The following is a 19,806-nucleotide window of genomic DNA, read 5'->3' as shown; positions in this document are numbered from 1 at the left end:
CTACTATATACAGGAAGCCCACATCGGTGAATTCCCTATTGTATTGGGATAGTTGGCATCCGGGATCCTTGAGGAGGAGTATATGGATGGGTCAATACCTGAGGGCGAGGCGTAACTATTCGGAAGAAACATCCTTCCAAGAAGAAAGTAGGGAATTGTTCCATCGGTTCAGACAACGAGGATACCCAAGAAGATATTTTAAATTGGCCTATCATAGAGCCCTGAGAAGTGAGAGGAGGGAGTTTCTTGGACAAAATCAAACAGGACAACACCCTTCACAACAGGTCATCCGTTGTATTGGGACATATGATGGAAAAATGGATTAAATTATGAAAATTATATGCCGACACTGGCATTTGCTATCAGGTGATGTTGACCTGATGGAAGCTGTGGGAAGAAAGCCAAGTGACATTCCGGCAAGGACCCAATCTGAGAGACCTCCTCGTAAGGAGCCCCCTACCTCAGGAGGATAGACCAGGGAACTGGTTAAAGAGCAAGATAATGGGCTCTCATAGTTGTGGCCAGTGCAGTTTCACAAATCAGACAATTGCAGTGCAGTTTCAATGAGATCAGACAATTCATTAATTGTAAGTCTAAAAATATTGTTTATATTGCACGTTGTGGATGCCCGAAATTGTATGTGGGTAACACCACCCAGCAATTCAGGAGAAGGATAGGCCAACATTTAAAGGGGTACTCCGGTGAAAACCTTTTTTCTTTTAAATCAACTGGTGCCAGAAAGTTAAACAGATTTGTAAATTACTTCTATTAAAAAATCTTAATCCTTCCAGTACTTATTAGCTGCTGAATGCTACAGAGGAAATTCCTTTCTTTTTGGAACACTGATGACATCACGAGCACAAAGCTCTCTGCTGACATCTCTGTCCATTTTAGCAACCGTGCTGTATGCTAAGGGCAGCATGGTGGCTCAGTGGTTAGCACTGCTGCCTTGCAGTGCTGGGGCCTTGGGTTCAAATCCCACTAAGGACAACAATAAATAAAGAGTTATTATTATTATAATGACGTCAGCAAAGAGCACTGTGCTCGTGATGTCATCAGAGAATATTCCAAAAAGAAAAAAATTTCCTCTGTAGTATTCAGCAGCTAATAAGTACAGGAAGGATTAAGATTTTTTAATAGAAGTAATTTACAAATATGTTTAACTTTCTGGCACCAGTTGATTTAAAAGAAAAAAGGTTTTCACCGGAGTACTCCTTTAATTAACATCTGGACAGGAGTGGACACATCGGTGTCGAGACACATGCAGTGTCCAGTACATGGCAGCAGAGGACAAGATTTGAGATTCTGGGGGATATGTCAGTTGACATTGGGCCCAAGGAAGGGGAATATCGGTAAATCCTCTTAAGGGAGGGAGCTAAGTGGATATACAGGCTTAAAAGCCTGTCACCTAATGGCCTTAATGAAGGTTTTTTCTTTGCACCATTTCTTTAAGTATAGGGACTAAAGGTTGCGAAAAGTGATAAACACTTATAAGAAACGTAATAAAAATAATAATAGTATGGTAGTCATTTAATTTTATTACCTGATTTCACACTTGGAATTGCCTCGATGTAGTATGGCCAAGGTATCACATAGTGGGTTACAAGGAATATAGGTAGTCAGGTTTATCTAGGACTACAATTTGATTAAGAATTATCCATCTGGAATAATTGTATTTATTATGACAATTATACAACTGCAGTTGGGTATGCTCACTCAGGATTCCAACTTGATTTATAATCATTTATGGTGAAGAATATGACCAACTATGATCAACTAAGGCATTATATGGTATAGAGTGCAATATAAAGAATGTAAGATATTAATTATTAAACAGTTATATTGGCAGCATAAATAGAGATATGTTTAACACGGAATGACTGCAAATCTTGTCATAATACTAGGAATTGAGCTATACCATATGATAGTATAGAAGGGAATATGTCTATACCAGATACAATGAGAAAGCCCACACGCATGCACACACACTCTCCCCGTTGTGGGAATGCATTCAACTTGTAACGGAGGTTAAGAGCGCAAAAGGATCTTCTGCGCATGCGCCGGCACTTGATCGGCTTCTGCGCATGTACAAGTCACTAATCCGAGAGTGCGGCTGACATTACAAGACGTCACAGACGAACAAAGATGACGCTGCAGGCAGTGAGTAACAACATTGGTTATTCAGATGTGATGTATTAGAAGGTGATTATACACATATGAGATAATCTTATGGAGCAGTGCGCGGGGCCGCTCTGATTGGCTGGGAGGCAATCAGAGGGCAGACATTCAGTGCCCATAAAAAGAGAGATAGGTGTGTGAACAGGTTGATGCCAGTTTCCTCCTGAGGACATTACTGATGTAACGAAACATGTAGAGGGGGCAGTGTTAGGTTTTAATTTCAGCCCTAACAGTGTGCTATTATTACAATTAACCAAGGTACCTGCAGGCCACTGGTGAATGTTTACTTACAAGACATGAACAAAGGTGTCTGTGGAAATATACATATATAGACTGATAAACACACTATAGGACTGTGGTTTTAATAGACTCCACTATAATAGATTGCATATTATTAAAAATCTAATAAAAGTTAAGTTTTAGTGGTGGGAGTTAATAAGGGTATTTGTGATCAGGGGGTTACCCCTGGTCAATAGATTCTATATGGTTTTGACCCTAACCCATTCTGGGGATTCTTGTGTTTTGGTTATTCCCCTTAGTGTAGTGCATATGGATAGTATAAAGGTGCAGATAGACTGTTATATTAACGGTGTAGCTTAACCAAGGTCCAGTCCCCTTGCAACACATTCCTTTTCCCAGGAGGTCACTTATAGGCTTGTACATATCAATGAGATCATCTTGGGCGAAACCCCATTAGTCCCTAAAACACATATTGCTGGCCTCTATACCACCTGATTCATCATGTCTTGGTATGACTGACCTCACTAATGTATTTCTCTGTGTCACTGGACTCACAATGCCAATACCTTTTTGCTTTCTCATTACAGGGTCCGCAGTAGAGTTGGACACGTTTACCACAGGGCTTGGTGACCGGCCCATCTGAGTAGTGTGACAAGCTGAAGCTGGCAATAGACCAGTGGACGTCTGATCATAGTGATGTCTTCCTCCCATAGTGTGTCAATCTGTTGTTCAGACTGATCCACTTGATATTGTAATACTGTGTCTTTGATAAATCTATCATCAACAGGATATTTGGCTAGCAAGGATAAATTACAGTTTTGTAAGGATAAAGGTTACCTTCCTGGGACATTGCATATCACAGGGCAGTCAATATTTGATGGCCCAGAGGGTACAAGCTTTGAAGGATTTTCCAAGGCCGCAAAACTCCCATAAACAGAGCTATTCTAGGGTAAATAAATTATTGTAGAGAACGGGTACCAAACATTGCCACAAGGCTAGGTCCTCTGTATGAGAAAGCTTCCACAACAGCTTTTACTTTAACAAATGATGTCTGGCTGACACTACAAACACTGGTTCAAGAATGCTCTCAAGCCCTCGCCCTAGGCCTTACCAACTACGATCTGCCCTTCTTTCTATTCTGCTACGAGAGCAAAGGGCACAGGGGTCTTGGCTCAATGCCATGGGGCTAGATACGGACAGATTATGTATCCATAGCATGTATCCATGGCCTGTAATGGTAATACTCTCCAGAAATGTATCCAGGCCCTTTTCTGACTTGACCACCACTTCAGATAGAGAGTTCCATAGTCTCACTGCTGTTACAGTAAAGGACTAGGGATGTCCCGATACCGATACTAGTATCGGATACCGATACTAATATTGGTATCTGGGCCAGTACCAGGTATTTGCATGGTATCGGGGACTCCTCTAACGTTCGCAATACTAAATCCGATACCTGGTGGAGTGCTCCGCTCCGCTGCCCCGTTCTCTGGTCCGCATCACTGTTGCTGCCCAGTTATGCCATCCGTATTATAGCGTCTTATGCAGGAGCATGTGACACACATGGCACTCCACTGCCCCCAGCGTAACGCTACGGAAAAAGCAGAATGACGTGTTTGTCACATGCTCCTCCATAAAGGGGGGGTCCTGCTGGTTTCTACCGCTGCTCACCATGTGATCATCAGCGCAATCGCTCTGGAGACATCTGTCTCGCCACCAATGCAAATTCCCTGTTCTGCCAATGGAGAAGAGAGAAATCTGTTCATACTACAGCAGCCATCTCCATTACACACAACAAGGAACCCACATATCAGCACGGTAAGCAGTGCCAGAAATTGTCATCTGGTGTCAGATTCCCTTTAAAATAAAAGTACTTGTAATTGATATCGGAGACCACTAGAATTAAAGTATCGGTACTCGCACTTGGTCTTAAAAAAAATAGCATCAGGACATCCCTATAAAGGACCCCACAAGTCTGTGCTGGTGTAGAAACCTTATTTCTTCTAGACATACTCCCTTGTTATACAGTCATTGCCGTAAATGTTGCCACCCCTAAAATTTTTCAAGAAAATGAATATTTCTCACTGAAAAGGATTGCAGTAACACATATTTTGCTGTACACATGTTTATTCCCTTTGTGTGTATTGGAACTAAACCAAAAAAGGGTGGAAAAAAAGCAAATTGGACGTATGTCACACCAAACTTCAAAAATGGTCTGGAAAAAATTATTGGCACCCTTTCAAAATTGGGGATAAATTAGATTGTTTCAAGCATGTGATTCTCCTTTACACTCACCTGAGAAAAGTAACAGGTGTGCGCAATATAAAAAACTCACCTGAAAGCAGATAAAAAGGAGAGAAGTTCACTTAGTCTTTGCATTGTGTGTCTGGGTGTGCCAAACTAAGCATGGACAACAGAAAGAGAAGAAAACTTGAGGACCAAAATTGTGGAAAAATATCAACAAACTTCAGGTTACAAGTCCATCTCCAGAGATCAAGATTTGCCTTTGTCCACAGTGTGCAACATTATCAAGACATTTGCAACCCATGGCAGTGTAGATAATCTCCCTGGGTGTGGACGGAAGAGAAAAATTGATGAAAGGTGTCAACGCAGGATAGTCCGGATGGTAGATAAGCAGCCCCAAACAAGTTTGGTGCCTTGAATGTGTGCAAGGCATTATGAAATCTGAGAATTACCAACGGATTTTGGGTCACACTGAACAGCCCAGTGTAAGAAAGCTGGGTTTGCGTCCGAGATCTTTGGTCTTCCAGCAGGACAATGACCCCAAACATATGACAAAAAACTCCCAGAAATGGATGGCAACAAAGCACAAGAGAGTTCTGAAGTGGCCAGCAATGATTCCAGATTTAAACCCCATTAAACACCTGTGGAGAGATCTTTAAATTGCTGTTGGGAAAATGCGCCCTTCCAATAAAGGAGAGACCTGGAGCAGTTTGCAAAGGAAGAGTGGTCCAACATTCCGGCTGAGAGGTGCAAGAAGCCTATTGATGGTTATAGGAAGCGACTGATTTCAGTTATTTTTTCCAAAGTGTGTTAAGGGTGCCAATAATTTTGTCCAGCCCATTTATGGAGTTTGGTGTGACATTATATCCAATTTGCTTTTTTTCTTACCTTTTTTGTTTTAGTTCCAATACACACAATGGGAATAAACATGTGTATAGCAAATCCTTTTCTGTGAAAAATACTTCATTCTCTAGAAACATTTCAGGGGTGCCAACATTTACTGCCATGACTGTAGACACAGTTCTGGGTATAATAAATAGTTCATGGGAGAGATCACTATACTGTCACCTAATATATTTATACATAGTTATTAGGTCAGCCCTAAGACAGGACTGTACTACTGACTGAGTATATGCAACCCCTAAACCACCAGCCTTCCATGATCACAATCACACTTCTGTGAAATCACACTGTCCACTCAGGAAGCAACACTGATTGACAATTTCACATGCTGTTGTGCAAATGGAACCGACAACAGGTGGAAATTATAGGCAATTAGCAAGACTCCCCCAATAAAGGAGTGGTTCTGCAGGTGGTGACCACAGACCACTTCTCAGTTCCTATGCTTCCTGGCTCATGATTTGGTCACTTTTGAATGCTGGCGGTGCTTTCACTCTAGTGGTACCATCAGATGGAGTCTACAAACCACACGTGGCTCATGGAGTGTAGCTCATCCAGGATGGCACATGAATGTGAGCTGTGGCAAGAAAGTTTGCTGTGTCTATCAGAGTAGTGACGAGAGCATGGAGGCACTACCCGGAGACAGGCCAGTACATCAGGAGAAGTGGAGGAGGCCAACAACCCAGCAGCAGGACCGCTACATCCACCTTTGTGCAAGGAGGAGCAGGAGGAGCACTGCCAGAGCCTGCAAAATGACCTCCAGCAGGTCACAAATGTGCATGTGTCCACTCCAACGGTCAGAGACAGACTCCATGAGGGTGGTATGAGGGCCCGATGTCCACAGGTGGGGGTTGTGCTTACAGCCCAACACCGTGCAGGACGTTTGGCATTTGCAGACCTCCATGGGTTGATAAATTTGATTTCTATTGATAATTTTTGTGTGAATATGTTGTCAGCACATTCAACTATGTAAAGACGAAAGTATTTCATACGATTAGTTCATTCAGATCTATGATGTGTTATCTTGGTGTTCCCTTTGTTTTTTTGAGCAGTGTAGTAGGGAACTAGGACAACCTTTGTATGGCAGAAACAGAGATCCCCCCCATCGGTAGCCCACAGCTCATACCCCAACAAAGTGAGCTAGCACAGCCGCCGGAGCTCAGTGGACCATGGCGGGAGATTATAAATCACAGATGCAATACATCCACCAGGTCGCCTAATTATTTCCGGCATTGGTTCATTAACATCTCGCAATACATTGACAAAATTTTGCAACCTCTTGTACAAGCCACACAATCACACCTAAAATACACCACTCAAGTTCTTAAATTAATGGAGAATATCACCTGGAAATCAGATTACATGTGGGCTACGCTGATGTAAATTCTTCATACATAATCATTAAATATGATCTGGGACTGCAAGCAGTTGAACACCATAAGTTAGCACATTTTACAGACCAACAAACTAATTTTATGTTACAGGCGATTAATTTTATTTTGACTAAATTATTTATAAGGATAAAATGGATACAGAAAATACACCTTACTTAATAATCTCCTTCAATATAAATCATAAAATAGTCACAAAAAAATTCTGAAAAATTGTACTGAAAAAAAGTGATAAGACACTAGCTCCAATACTCCCAGAAAATCCCCCAATTATTTTTACCAAGGCAGCCAATTTAGGATTAAAAGTGGCCCTAAGTATTAAAAATTTTTTTTAAATTGAACAAAGCAAAAACATAGTTATCATGTGGCTTCTATAGATGTGGATCATGTTCTAATTGTACATCTAATTTTCCAACAAAAAAAACATCAAACATTATTTCAACAACAAATAATTTTAAAAGGTAAATTAAAAAGTTGCCTTACTTGCCACTCAAAAGGAATAATTTGTATTTTGGATGCCCATACCAAAAACAATATATCGATCGTAAGAAAACGGGAATTCAAAACCTGCATGGCTGAACACTTTTACAATATAAGGAGGGGTAGTGATAGCATGGACCCATCCAAAATTGTTAATGAATGAATGCTACTGCACATATGGAGGCAACATCAATTCCCGCTGGAGGATTGATTCTGTCCCGCAACCTCCTGCTATTAGAGTGGGTGAGAGAAGTACCGTATTTATCGGCGTATAACACGCAATTTTTAGGCTAAAATTTTTAGCCTAAAGTCTATGTGCACGTTATACGCCGATACACCCCCAGGAAAGGCAGGGGGAGAGAGGCCGTCGCTGCCCGCTTCTCTCCCCCTGCCTTTCCTGGGGTCTAGAGCCCTGCTGCCGACCCTTCTCACCCCGATAGCCAGGGGGAGAGAAGCGGCGCCGACAGCCAGGGGGAAAAAAAGGGGCAGCGGCACCCATTGCCGGCGCCGCTGCCCCGTTGCCTCCCCCCATCCCCGGTGGCATAATTACCTGTTGCCGGGGTCGGGTCGCGCTGCTGCAGGCCTCCGGCGTGCGTCCCCTGCGTCGTTGCTATGCGCTGCACGGAGCGGCGCATGGCGGGAGAGAAGCGGGCAGCGACGGCCTCTCTCCCCCTGCCTTTCCTGGGGGTGTATCGGGGTATACACGCGCACACACGCACCCTCATTTTACCATGGATATTTGGGTAAAAAACTTTTTTTACCCAAATATCCTTGGTAAAATGAGGGTGCGTGTTATAGGCCGGTGCGTGGTATACCCCGATAAATACGGTAATTACACCAACGCTACTTACCAAACAGACATCACCTACATGAATGAAATATAACTTTATATGCACTATAAATACAGTTGGCACTGTTAGGAGTGAACTGCAGATAGAGGACTTAATTGTTGTCATATATGAACTGCAAAGTGGACATTTATTTTTATTTCGATTGGTTTGATCTGATGTCCTAGTTATTTTTAAATAATGTTATAATTTTTATTTAAGAGTACCTGTCACCAAACTAAACTTTTAATATATTGTTCCTTATATAATTATAAGACACTTTGCTATTTACTTGCTGTTAAAATGCTCAACCTTTATATATGTTTTAATGTGATTGAAAAAACAGCCACTAGGTGGCTGTGTTCTGTTCCCTGCAGGAAGTCAAACAGTTTGGTCTTCTCCCGCCCTAGCAGGAGACCAAACTCAGGAAGTGCTTGCGGGGTATGGTGAGGCACAGCTCTCACAGGCTTCAGTGATGTCGCGCCTGCTGGGGGCACCCACTTTCTCCTGCCGGGAGCTAGCACAATGTGAGCAAGGGGAAAGGTATGATACAGAGCATTTGAAAGCTTGGAAGTTTTTTTTTTAAGGACAGGAGGAGTGTTAGGAGTAGTTAGGGAATATAATCTGAGTTAGTTTAGAAAATATGGTTTGAGGACAGGTACTCTTTAAACATATGTGATTGGATTTGAAAGGGCCCCTTGATCCAACTTTTTTTTTCTTACATCAATATTGTCTGCTGGGCCTCCCTGCCCGGCAGACAAACGGGAGCTGATGCTGCGGATGCTCCCCCACGTTGTACCTATATGGCTACAGCCGGCTGTACAACCCTGCACCGCTCCGGCGAGCAGAAACTAACTCCTGCTTAAAGTCTCTGCATGCTGTGGAGATAAAACATGTGCCTGCATCAGTATATCCCAAGGGAAAATCCACTCCCCATACTGCTGCATCCAAGTCACTTGGTACACGTTACTTATATCTCAACTAAAAAATAAATATTGTCAAATAAATACACACATGAAAAGGACTTTTCTGCCTTTTTTGAAGAAAAAAATATTACTTAGTGGCAGGGAATGAAGTGGAAAACAAAAGCAAAAACACACCTCCCGCTAAGCTTGCCACAGCTCCACTGTTGCTTGCAAAAGACTGATGAGGCCAGTTATTGCCTGCAGTATCACATGCTCAGTATAATTCATCATGCCATTCAGAGCAGTGGAGATGGAATGGCAGCCAGCTATGGGCTGAGTATTAAGATGAATACATTTAAAAAAATTAATTGGTCCAATACTTTTTTTCAGTCAAAATGACGCACTATATGTAATTGAAGAAATTCAGCCTAACCTTAGCCACTTGACATCCCATTGAGCCAACAGCACCAGAGCAGCAGTTATATTGAGTCTCCCAACCTCCAGGCACTGAAACAAGAATCAGGAGACCATGGTTAGTTTCCTTATTACAAGTTAATTTGTATTCAGAAAGGAATTTTAAAATTAACAAAACTACTAAATAAAATCTAACCAAAATTGAACAGATTTCAATTGTTACATCAAAATCACTCTTTACATTATTAATAATGAACACCCGCATGTGAATACTTTCCAATTACATTTAATAAACCTCTGTCATTTGGGCATGCTGTTATAATTCCCCCTCCCTTTCCTTGGACAGCACCTTTATGCCTGCGAAGACGACCCCAATGGTAAACACACTCCTCTTGGCGCACACAGTTTCCACTAGGTGTCAGCAGGTATTCTGCTCCACATCGGCAACATATTTTGTTGGAGGCTACGATTAAGAGAAAGAAATAACAAATTTACAAAAAAGGTATATAAATAAGCATATCCTTAAAGGGTACCTCTCATGAAAAAAACTTTTGATATATTATAGATTAATGTATGCAGAATAACTTTACAATTGCATGTTATTAAAAAATATGCTTCTTTCTATTTAATTTTCCACTTTGAAGAAATGACCACTAGGGGTCTCCCTACCAGTCCTGGCAGAAAGCATTTCAGACTCATGCTGGAGTCCTAAACACTATGAGCTGCCAATCTGCTTTGTTCACAAAGGAGAACACTCAGAGCTGAGTCAGCATGAGTCAGAAATGCTTGCTGACAGGACTGATCGGGAAAAATACAATAGAAAGAAGCATATTTTTCATTAACATGCTATTGGAAAGTTATTCAACATTCATTAATCTAAAATATATCAAAAGTTTATTTGATGAGAGATACCCTTTAATCTTTTGATGTGAAATACATTATTTTTTTTAAGCTTTCAATACTTACATTCTGAATTTTTGCTTTCATCTTCAGTATAAACTAATGCTCTTCCAGGCTTCTCAGGGTTCACCATTGGGTAGCCATGCTCTTTTAGCTGTTCAGGTGTCAGAATGTATTTTTTCAGTTTTTCATATATTGTGGCCTCTATGTAAAGAGAGTTACATTAATCTGTACACAAAACTATTGGAATATGTGTTAAATATTAAAACTATATTTTACATACAATATTTGCCCCACATTTCCTTACTCCTAAGATCTTAAAACAAAGTCAGTTAGAGAATGATATACATGAGTACTTTCATGAGGAAATACTCCCTTAAACGAAGCACAGTATGATAAAGCTGTGTAGATTTGTAATGCAGCCATACCTTTGGCTTTATCTTGCTAATAAAAAATAGCTCTTCTGCGCAGTCAGGAACATTCAAATAGGTATGGCCAGGGGTCTGCAAAACCCTAGGACCGCCACGCCTCTCTCCTTTACACCAGCGCTGGGTCTGCTGTTTGATAGACACCTCTATCGCTGACATCTCTTGTGTAGCATAGAGATGGATAACCTATGCACATCGCTGACTTAAAAGAAAGAGGCGGTGGGGCCTTGGGGTATTGTAGACCCCTGGCTTATCAGACTGTTCCTGACTGAAGAGAAAAGCAATATTACAACAAGATGAAGCCCCCAATTAAGCAGTCAAAAGGTATGGTTGCTTTACACATCTTTAGCATACTAGGTTTAGTTAAAGAGAGCATTAACTCATGAGTTATCCAACACCAACTATTAAGTGTGATAGGTACAACTTATAGAACCTATGTTTTAAACATTCACTTTCTGGATTCTAGAACAACCCCAAACTTTTTCACGGTTTCATTTTCATCCAATTTCCTGAGCCATATTAAGCCTACTTTTCAGATATCTTGCCAGAGAAACTTACATTTATAATTTTTATAAATGTAAAATATTTTATTTGGAAGAAGAAAGGGACAGAGAGGGAAATGTGATTGCCCAAGGTTGAGAGTAGACACAAATATTTAGTGTAGCCTATTTGAAAAACTGGTTGTGGACAAACAGGGAGATTAATCAAAATCTTTGCAGAGATTTGCAAGTTCCCCATAGCAATCGTAAAATAAAAGAAGCAATCTGACAATTGCTATGGGCAACTGCTCCACTTTACCTCTGCACAGGTTTTGATAAATCTCCCTCATAGCTTTTAAGTGTGACACACTGCAGTGTTTTGGTTTTTTACATAGAAGTGAGAAGGTTTCCCTTTATGGTATGTATGCTTCCCTTCCTTTTTTTTTTTTTTTTTTTTTTTTATCTTGAGTGGGCACTGTCAGATATAAAAACTTTTTAAATGTTGTATATCTGGACAAAACAATAGTTTTCTAATATACTTCGTTAATTAAAGAAAACTGCCTTTGAAAATCCTACCACTAGGGGTCCCCATACCTCCTGGGACACTGATGAGTCCAACAGCAGCGTAAGTGTGTCCAAGGGTCCTGGACACGAGATGGCTGATTGACAAGTCTGCAGGAAAAACACTGCTTGCAACAACACTGCTGTAACAGAGATTTACCAATCACGTGCCTTCAGCTGTTGCAAAACTCCAACTCCAAGCATGCATTGACAGAGAAAGGATGTCTGGGCATGCAGAGAGTTGTAATTTTGCCAAAGCTGTAGGCACACAGTTGAAGGCCACAGTGCTGCAAAAAAAATAAAAAAAAATAAAGTTATCTAAACACTGTACCTTCAACCATTCAAAAACTACAAGTCTTAGCATTACAAGACTACAAAAGGATGATACGCACAAATGACATAAAAACCACTGTAGTCTTAGTACTAAACTTTTGCACTAATTTAGGAAGATGTAAGTTATAAACTCACCATATTGTCTTTTGTGGTAGAGTACAGGCAATCTCCAATAATAAGTGTGTGTGTGTGTGTGTGTGTGTACACAGCATAAAACCAAAGAGAAAAGGGTTACAGAGCAGGGCTGCCAGGCTCCCAAGGGCAGTGATTCAGCAGAATGAGGGAGGGGAAGGAGTCACCACAGTGCAGGCAAAATAGGGGCACGCCCCTCCCTTTGGGAAGATGGAAAGACATTGAGCAGCTGTAATATGCAAATTTTTTTGGTGAAATATCACCTGATCAGGATTAGGTACTGAGTTTGTTTTTTTGGTGGGATCTGACAGGTATGCTTTAAACGGGTTCTTCGATTTAATTCGTAAAACTAACTGGTGCCTGGTATGGTTAGAAAATAATACATTTATTGAACATTTTTAAGTTTATGCTTGTCAATCTATATAATGTACACGATAGATTATTTCAGGGAGTTAAATTTAAAAGAAAAAAAAAATTGACCACGGCAGTTTGACCCTTGGTTTTTTTTACATTAAAGGAGTATTCCAGGCAAAACCTTTTTTTATATATTAACTGGCTCTGGAAAGTTAAACAGATTTGTAAATTACTTCTATTAAAAAATCTTAATCCTTCCAATAGTTATTAGCTTCTGAAGTTTTCTGTCTAACTGCTCAATGATGATGTCACGTCCCGGTAGCTGTGCATGATGGGAGAATATCCCCATAGGAACTGCACAGCTCCCGGGACGTGAGTCATCAGAGAGCAGTTCGAAAACAACAACTCAACTTCAGAAGCTAATAACTATTGGAAGGATTAAGATTTTTTAATAGAAGTAATTTACAAATCTGTTTAACTTTCCGGAGCCAATTGATATATAAAAAAAGTAGTTTGGGCCTCGAATACCCCTTTAAGTTTGGGACAGAGCCTGTGGCAAGTCTTTAAGGACCGCTGTCTGCCTCCAACTATTCTTTCTTGGGTAAAGTGGAAGTGTGTACTATGAAAAAGGACTCATCTTACTATCTGTCTGATGCTCTTGTTTACTTTCTGTATAGCATACCGTATGCCCAGGAAAATGTAGTGTACCCATTTTCACAATTCTCAGTTGCTATGTCTGTACGTTCGTCCAGAGGACTAGCAATGTTTTTGAATAATCTGTGTCGGAAACATAGAAAACCGAGTATAACCAGGGGTAATATTCTGACAGCAAATGAAATAGTGGAAAGAATGTGTTCAGAACTGTGGAAACATGTTAAAAAGATCTAAGGGAGAAAGTATTGATGTGGATGCTTGGAAAAAGTTAATAAATTAGAAGAGATGGTTGAATAAATCAAAGTGTTAAGATTGCGATCAAGTAGAGCATTTTACCAGGGATTGTAAGCAGCTTTGAAGACAACTGCCCTCCCCAGTCTTTCCCCAATAGAAAATAGGCAACCTGTTGTCTACCCTCTATATCACTGTACCCCTAAATTATGATGACATTAGCCCATCTGCTACTGCCACTCTATCTTAATGGGCATGCCTCCATTCAATTTCTTAAGGACACTGGGGCTGCAGAGACTGTTATTAAATCAATACTGCTTGATATCCTACCACAATTAGCAACCAACAGCCCCACCCTTTAGAGTACAGCCCACTGTTTAGTCCTACAGGGATAGCAGCCACCCCGCATACAAATGCAACTCCTACAGAAGGTGGTTGAGCTAAAGTACTTCTGTATTGCCCAATGAGCCAAAATATGTTGAGGCCACTGTATTCCTTTTAAGATATCTAGCTTACAACAGATGCAGATCCCCACAGGATAAGGTGCAATTTAGTCAGTCAATCTAATGTCACCTTCCCTTACCACTATAGTACCAATGGGGCTAAGCACCTCTCCCCCAAAGTACAGGCTATACAGAATATGCCCCTACTTTGCAACCCAAAATAACTGCAGGCTTTCCTAGGCCTTGTGGGTTTCGAGAAGAGATACCAGACATCTCTGCCCCATGCAACCATTATTTGACACCTTGTCCTAGACCCCTTTTTCACTGACTGCCATTTCCTCTGCCCCTGCTTTGGATCTCCCATTCAAATTGTTTTGTCATGAAAAGCCTACCATTCTTATTCCCTTTATTTACCTTGACCCCATCATTAGAGTGGCACCCTCTTGTGTTAGAGCTCCTGCAGCTGCGGTCTCTCTGATCCAGTTGCAGATCCAGTTGCAGATTTAGTCCTGCATTACCCCCTCATCTTGATGGTCCCACACTATGTCCATGCAATACTCCAGAATATACTGCATTTCAGGATAAGGTGGCTGGGTCCCGGAGGGTAAAAGCTTACTATGGGAGAAATGTATGGTACAATACCCCAATACCCAGAGGAGAGAATATGGCCAACTAAATCAGACCTTACAAATCTAACTATCAAGCTTTTTTTTTTTTCTCTTTTTCTTTTTTTGGTTTATGGCAAATTTCTTTTGCAGTCATGCCATTTTAAGGTTTGTATAATCTTGTTGTTTAGGTCTCCTGATAAACCCCAACAGTGTGAATAACCATACAAGTGACAAACACTTAAGGATATATGGAACAATTGTGTTTCATAGCAGGATTCATTACATTTTGTTCTCAGGCAATATTTGGGGAGATTTTTTCGGCTTATACCCTGGCTTTAGTTTGCACATGTTTGTGCTGGATGATTTCATTTTTAGTGCATACCGAATAAATATTATATATATATATATATATATATATATATATATATATATATATATCTATATCTATATCTATATATTTTTTTTTTTTAAAGCTGTTTTTCTGTGATAACCTCTGATGAGCTCTAAAATAATCCTTTGCATCCATGTGGTCTTTAATATGTATATGGATACCATTATTTAAGTGACTATAACTGAATAAAAGCTATGTTTCGTCTGGGAATTATTTGACGCAAACAAGAGCTGATCACTGGAGAAGAAAGCATGGTAACCTCCAAACAAATGGTAATACTTCTAATCAGATTGACACCCACACATACAATCATGATGATTAGAAAGGTGAAGATGCTAAAAACATTAAACATCAGTCAATACCAGTCAGTTCTTCATCCTGATGAATAGTACGCTTCAGGGAGAAACTGGTCTTTGCTGCCAATTTCCCACCAAGGACAAACTCATGGGAAACTGATTTCTTATTGACAACTTCTGTAAAAGAATACACAAAAAGTACAATATATACTATACAATATATACTATTTACACTAAAGTCAATATAAAGTAACTAAAGTAAATGTTGTTCACAGACTCTGAGCTCCCTCTGCGCAATGCCACACTTCCCCACTCCAAGCTTTGCCCACTTGGAGAGGGCAGTGCAGATCAGCCAAAAGTTGCAAAAGTTTGGTTGATCTTGTGTATTTTAGTCTATATGCACCAGGAGCAGCCCCATAAGGGATTACCCTGTTCTTTTATTCATATTTTTTATATTCTTATTATAAACTTTATATTAAAAAAAATGTTGTACATTATTAGAGGGGCAGCCATTCTTTTCAGGCTGTTTTTAACAGCATTAAGCGTTATGCTTTACAGCAAGCCCCATAGATCTTGACACAATAGACTGGCTCAGACCATATATTTTTTTAGAATAGGATAGTTTAACTAGTCACCCTCTGTGATCTGGTGTCAGCTTTCCTTGTATTCCGGTCTGTGATAAGGAGGACAGTGCTGGGAAGTTTTTTTTTATACTAAGTAGGAAAACTTGGTATGATATTAGGTCTAGTGGCCAGACTGAAAAAAAAATCTATATTAAAAGGATTATTTTATAATATACAGCATGTGCTAAGTGGGAGATGGATATGGGGAAAACCTTTTCTGCCTCAGTGGACAAATTCATTTATGATATGTTCTAAAATTTCTAAGTGTGCTGCCCATATAGAGACAGATAGAAAGTTATTATATGGGTGGCATTTATCCCCATATAAAATATCTAAGATGTATCCAGGCACATCAGATAAATGTTGGCGATGTAATATACATGTAAGAACTCCGTTTCACCTGTGGTGGGAATGCCCTCGGATCCAAGAATTTTGGGAACATTTTTTCTTAATGTTATGTAAGATAATAGGTTTTGCCATTCCCTGGGGTCCAGAAGTAGCTTTGTTCAACCTCAATTTGGAGGCTTTATGCACACCAGATAAAACAATCATGGTTCACCTTTTGACGATAGTTAGAAATAAAATAGCAGCCAAATGGAAAAGTACAGAAGTACCCGAAGTGGGGCCCATGATTAATTCTGTTCATCAGAACTGCCTTATGGAATGGTCAATAGCTTCGGCTAACGATAAACTTAGGCTTTTTACAAATGCTTGGTCTAGATGACTGGAGTTCTAGCCGTTGATCATTTAAGTTACATAAACTTCTTTCTCTCCTCTCGTCCCCCCCCCCCCCCCCCTTTCTCTTCTTTCCCTTCCCCTTTCTTGACCTCTGGGATGTATAATGTTGGAACATTAGATAATGCAATCCATGTGAAACTAGTTATTGTTTGAATGTATGTGTTTGTATTTTTCTTTTTGGATGTTAGTAATGTATGAAAATGAATAAAGATTAAAAAAAATTATAAATTATACAGCAGTGATGGCGAACCTTTTTGAGCCCGAGTACCCAAACCGTAATGCACGCCAACTTTTTTTCCCCTCAAAGTGCCAGCACAGCAATTAAATCAGAATACTGAGGTTTAAGTTTAGGAAAAACAACTCATACAGTTGCCATAACTAATTAACATCTTTTGTTTTAAAAGAAGAACACAACAACAGAGATCAATGATCCAAACTTTTTTTTCTGTTAGTTTATAGTTCCCCGCATTAGGTTGTAGTTTCCCCACATTAGGCTGGCAGTATAAATCCCCCAACATTAGGTTGTAGTTCCCCCACATTAGGTGCAGTATATTAAACCCCCCCCCCCCCCCCCACAGACATACAGCCTTCAGCCATATACAGTGTATGGCCGGAGGCTGTATGCCTGTGTACTGCCATTTTTATTAGCTCTTTTCATATACAAGACTGAAGAAATTACACTCTGCTACAAAGTCGCGAGTGCACAGCCTGTATAACAGTGTCTAATTTTGCTGACCTCTCAAAATAATTCACACTATTCAGGGTTAACCCCGTAAGGACCAAGCCCATTTTGACCTTAAGGACAAGTCCAGTTTTTGTTTTTTGCACTTTCGTTTTTTCCCCCTCCCCTTCTAAAAATTACACCGCTTTCAATTTTGCACCTACAGACAAGGGATCGACCAATTATCGGTTTGGCCCATTATTATCGGCCAATATTCACGATTTTGGACATAATTGGTATCGGCAATTACCTTACCGTTAATGCCCCTCACGGCCAGAGACCGCCGCTGCCCCATTGCCTCCCCCATCCCCGGTTTTATAATTACCTGTTCCCGGGGTCCTGCGCTATTGCTGTACGCTGCGCAATGACGAGTGACGTCCTCAACGTGACGTCAGTGCCCAGTGTGACAGCTAAGGACGCTACCAGAGCCAGAAGTAGCGTGGACCCCGGGAACAGGTATTTATAAAACCGGGGATGGGGGAGGCAATGGGGCGGCGGCGGCGGTCTCTGGCCAGAGGATAGCCAGGGGGGTGGTTGGACTCAGGAGGGCCCCAGGACAGGCAGGGGGAGAAAAACGGGTGGCGGCGGTCTCTGGCCCCGCAAAAGCCGCTGCAGTTAATTGATTTAAAGCGCCCGCTGATTTATACCGGAATATCGGTATAAGTTATTGGCTATCGGCCTGAAAGTCCACAGATTATCGGCCCTAAAAAATCTTTATCGGTCGACCCCTACTACAGACCCATATAAGGGCTTGTTTATTGCGCCACCAATTATACTTGGTCATGACAGCAATCATTTCATAACAAAATCTACTGCAAAACCAAAAATATTTATTTGTGCAGTGAAATAAAAAATAAAATAAAAAAACAACATTTTGTAACTTTTGGGGGCTTCCATTTCTACACAGTGCAATTTTCGTTAAAAATGACACCTTATCTTTATTCTGTAGGTCCATACGGTTACAAGGATACCCAATTTATGTAGGTTTTATTTTACTACTTTAAAAAAATTATAACTACATGATCCAAAATTTTCATTTTCTCACCCCTATAACTATTTTTCAGCATAGGGGGTTCATTTCTTGGTCTGTAGTTTTTATCGGTACCATTTTTGTTTTGATAGGACTTTTTGATCGCTTTTAATTTTTTTTTTTATGGCATATTAAGTGACCAAATGCACAATTTTGCACTTTGGTATTTTTTTTACTTGTACGCCATCAACCGTGAGGTTTAGATAACCTTATATTTTAATAGTTCGGACATTTACGCACGCAGCGGTACCACATATGATTATTTTTATTACATTATTTTATTTAAAAAAATTGTGGGAAAAGGTGGGTGATTTTAACTTTTAATAGGGAAGGGGGTTAATTCACTTTTATTAACTTTTTTTTTTTACAGTTTTTTCAGTTTATCTTCTGATTGCATATACTGGTCAATGCTATGCCATAGCAGAGCATTGATGAGTGTTTTTCCGCGCTCTGCTGCTCTCCCGGCATTCACTCAGCTGATTGGGACCCGGGATGTCACTGCAGATGTCCCGATCAGCTCCACTGAGCTACCGACACGGTTAATCTTGCACTTTAGACGGCGCAATCAACTTTGAATGTGGCGTCTAAAGGGTTCATGCCAGGCATCGGACGATCGGTGGTGCCCGGCATTAGCAGTGGGTCCTGGCTGCCTGTAGCAACCGGAACCCACCGGGTTTAACCTGTTCTCTGCTTGTGAGAATAGTTAAAACCCGGTAAACGGGACCAGGGCATACAGGTATGTCCTGGGTCCTTAAGTACCAGGAAGTCAAGGCATACATGTACGCCCTGTGTCCTAGATGGGTAAAACCTTTTTCAAAATAAGTTAGTACACCCCTAAGTGAAATGGTTCACATCGGGCCCATTATTTTACTGCACTGTCTTAAAGGTATACTGTAGTGCAAAATAAGTTATCCGTTATCCAAAGGATAGGGAATAAGTTCTGGATCGCGGGGGTCCAATCACTGGGGACCTCGGCAGTCCACATGAAGGGAGCGCTCTGTCCCCATATGACAAGGTGGCTGACACTGTCGGCTGCCGCGTCATGCAGGTGACGGACGCGCCCCCTTCCTGCCGACTGTCAGGGCCCTGTACAGATCATCACGATTATCACAAACGCTGTGCTAAAGAGGCTTAAAGGGGTACTTCGGTGGAAAACTTTTTTTCTTTATATCAACTGGTCCCAGAAAGTTAAACAGATATGTAAATTACTTCTATTGTAAAATCGTAATCCTTCCAGTACTTATTAGCTGGTGAATACTACAGAGGAAATTATTTTCTTTTTTGAACACAGTGCTCTCTGCTGAC

At 40.7% G+C, this 19,806-nt stretch overlaps 1 protein-coding gene across 6 annotated transcripts in view; it reads right to left on the bottom strand.

The window, feature by feature from the left end:
- REXO1 (RNA exonuclease 1 homolog) overlaps positions 1 to 19,806 on the bottom strand; it is a 388,039-nt gene that overhangs the window by 189,992 nt on the left and 178,241 nt on the right. For all 6 annotated transcript variants that reach the window (XR_008892505.1, XM_056572376.1, XM_056572388.1 and 3 more), the window contains exons 8-11: positions 15,456 to 15,566; positions 10,546 to 10,683; positions 9,929 to 10,042; positions 9,599 to 9,672 (exon numbers count right to left, since the gene is read on the bottom strand). Coding sequence is in view for 5 of the 6 variants with exons in the window: in XM_056572376.1 (XP_056428351.1) it covers positions 9,599 to 9,672; positions 9,929 to 10,042; positions 10,546 to 10,683; positions 15,456 to 15,566 (437 nt within the window). In the remaining variant the exon portion in view is untranslated. The remainder of the gene's footprint in view (positions 1 to 9,598; positions 9,673 to 9,928; positions 10,043 to 10,545; positions 10,684 to 15,455; positions 15,567 to 19,806) is intronic.

The sequence above is a fragment of the Hyla sarda genome, chromosome 1 (assembly GCF_029499605.1).
Source record: "Hyla sarda isolate aHylSar1 chromosome 1, aHylSar1.hap1, whole genome shotgun sequence".
NCBI lineage: Eukaryota > Metazoa > Chordata > Amphibia > Anura > Hylidae > Hyla > Hyla sarda.
Note: the sequence above shows the minus strand (reverse complement) of the source record. Positions and strands in the feature narration are given on the sequence as shown.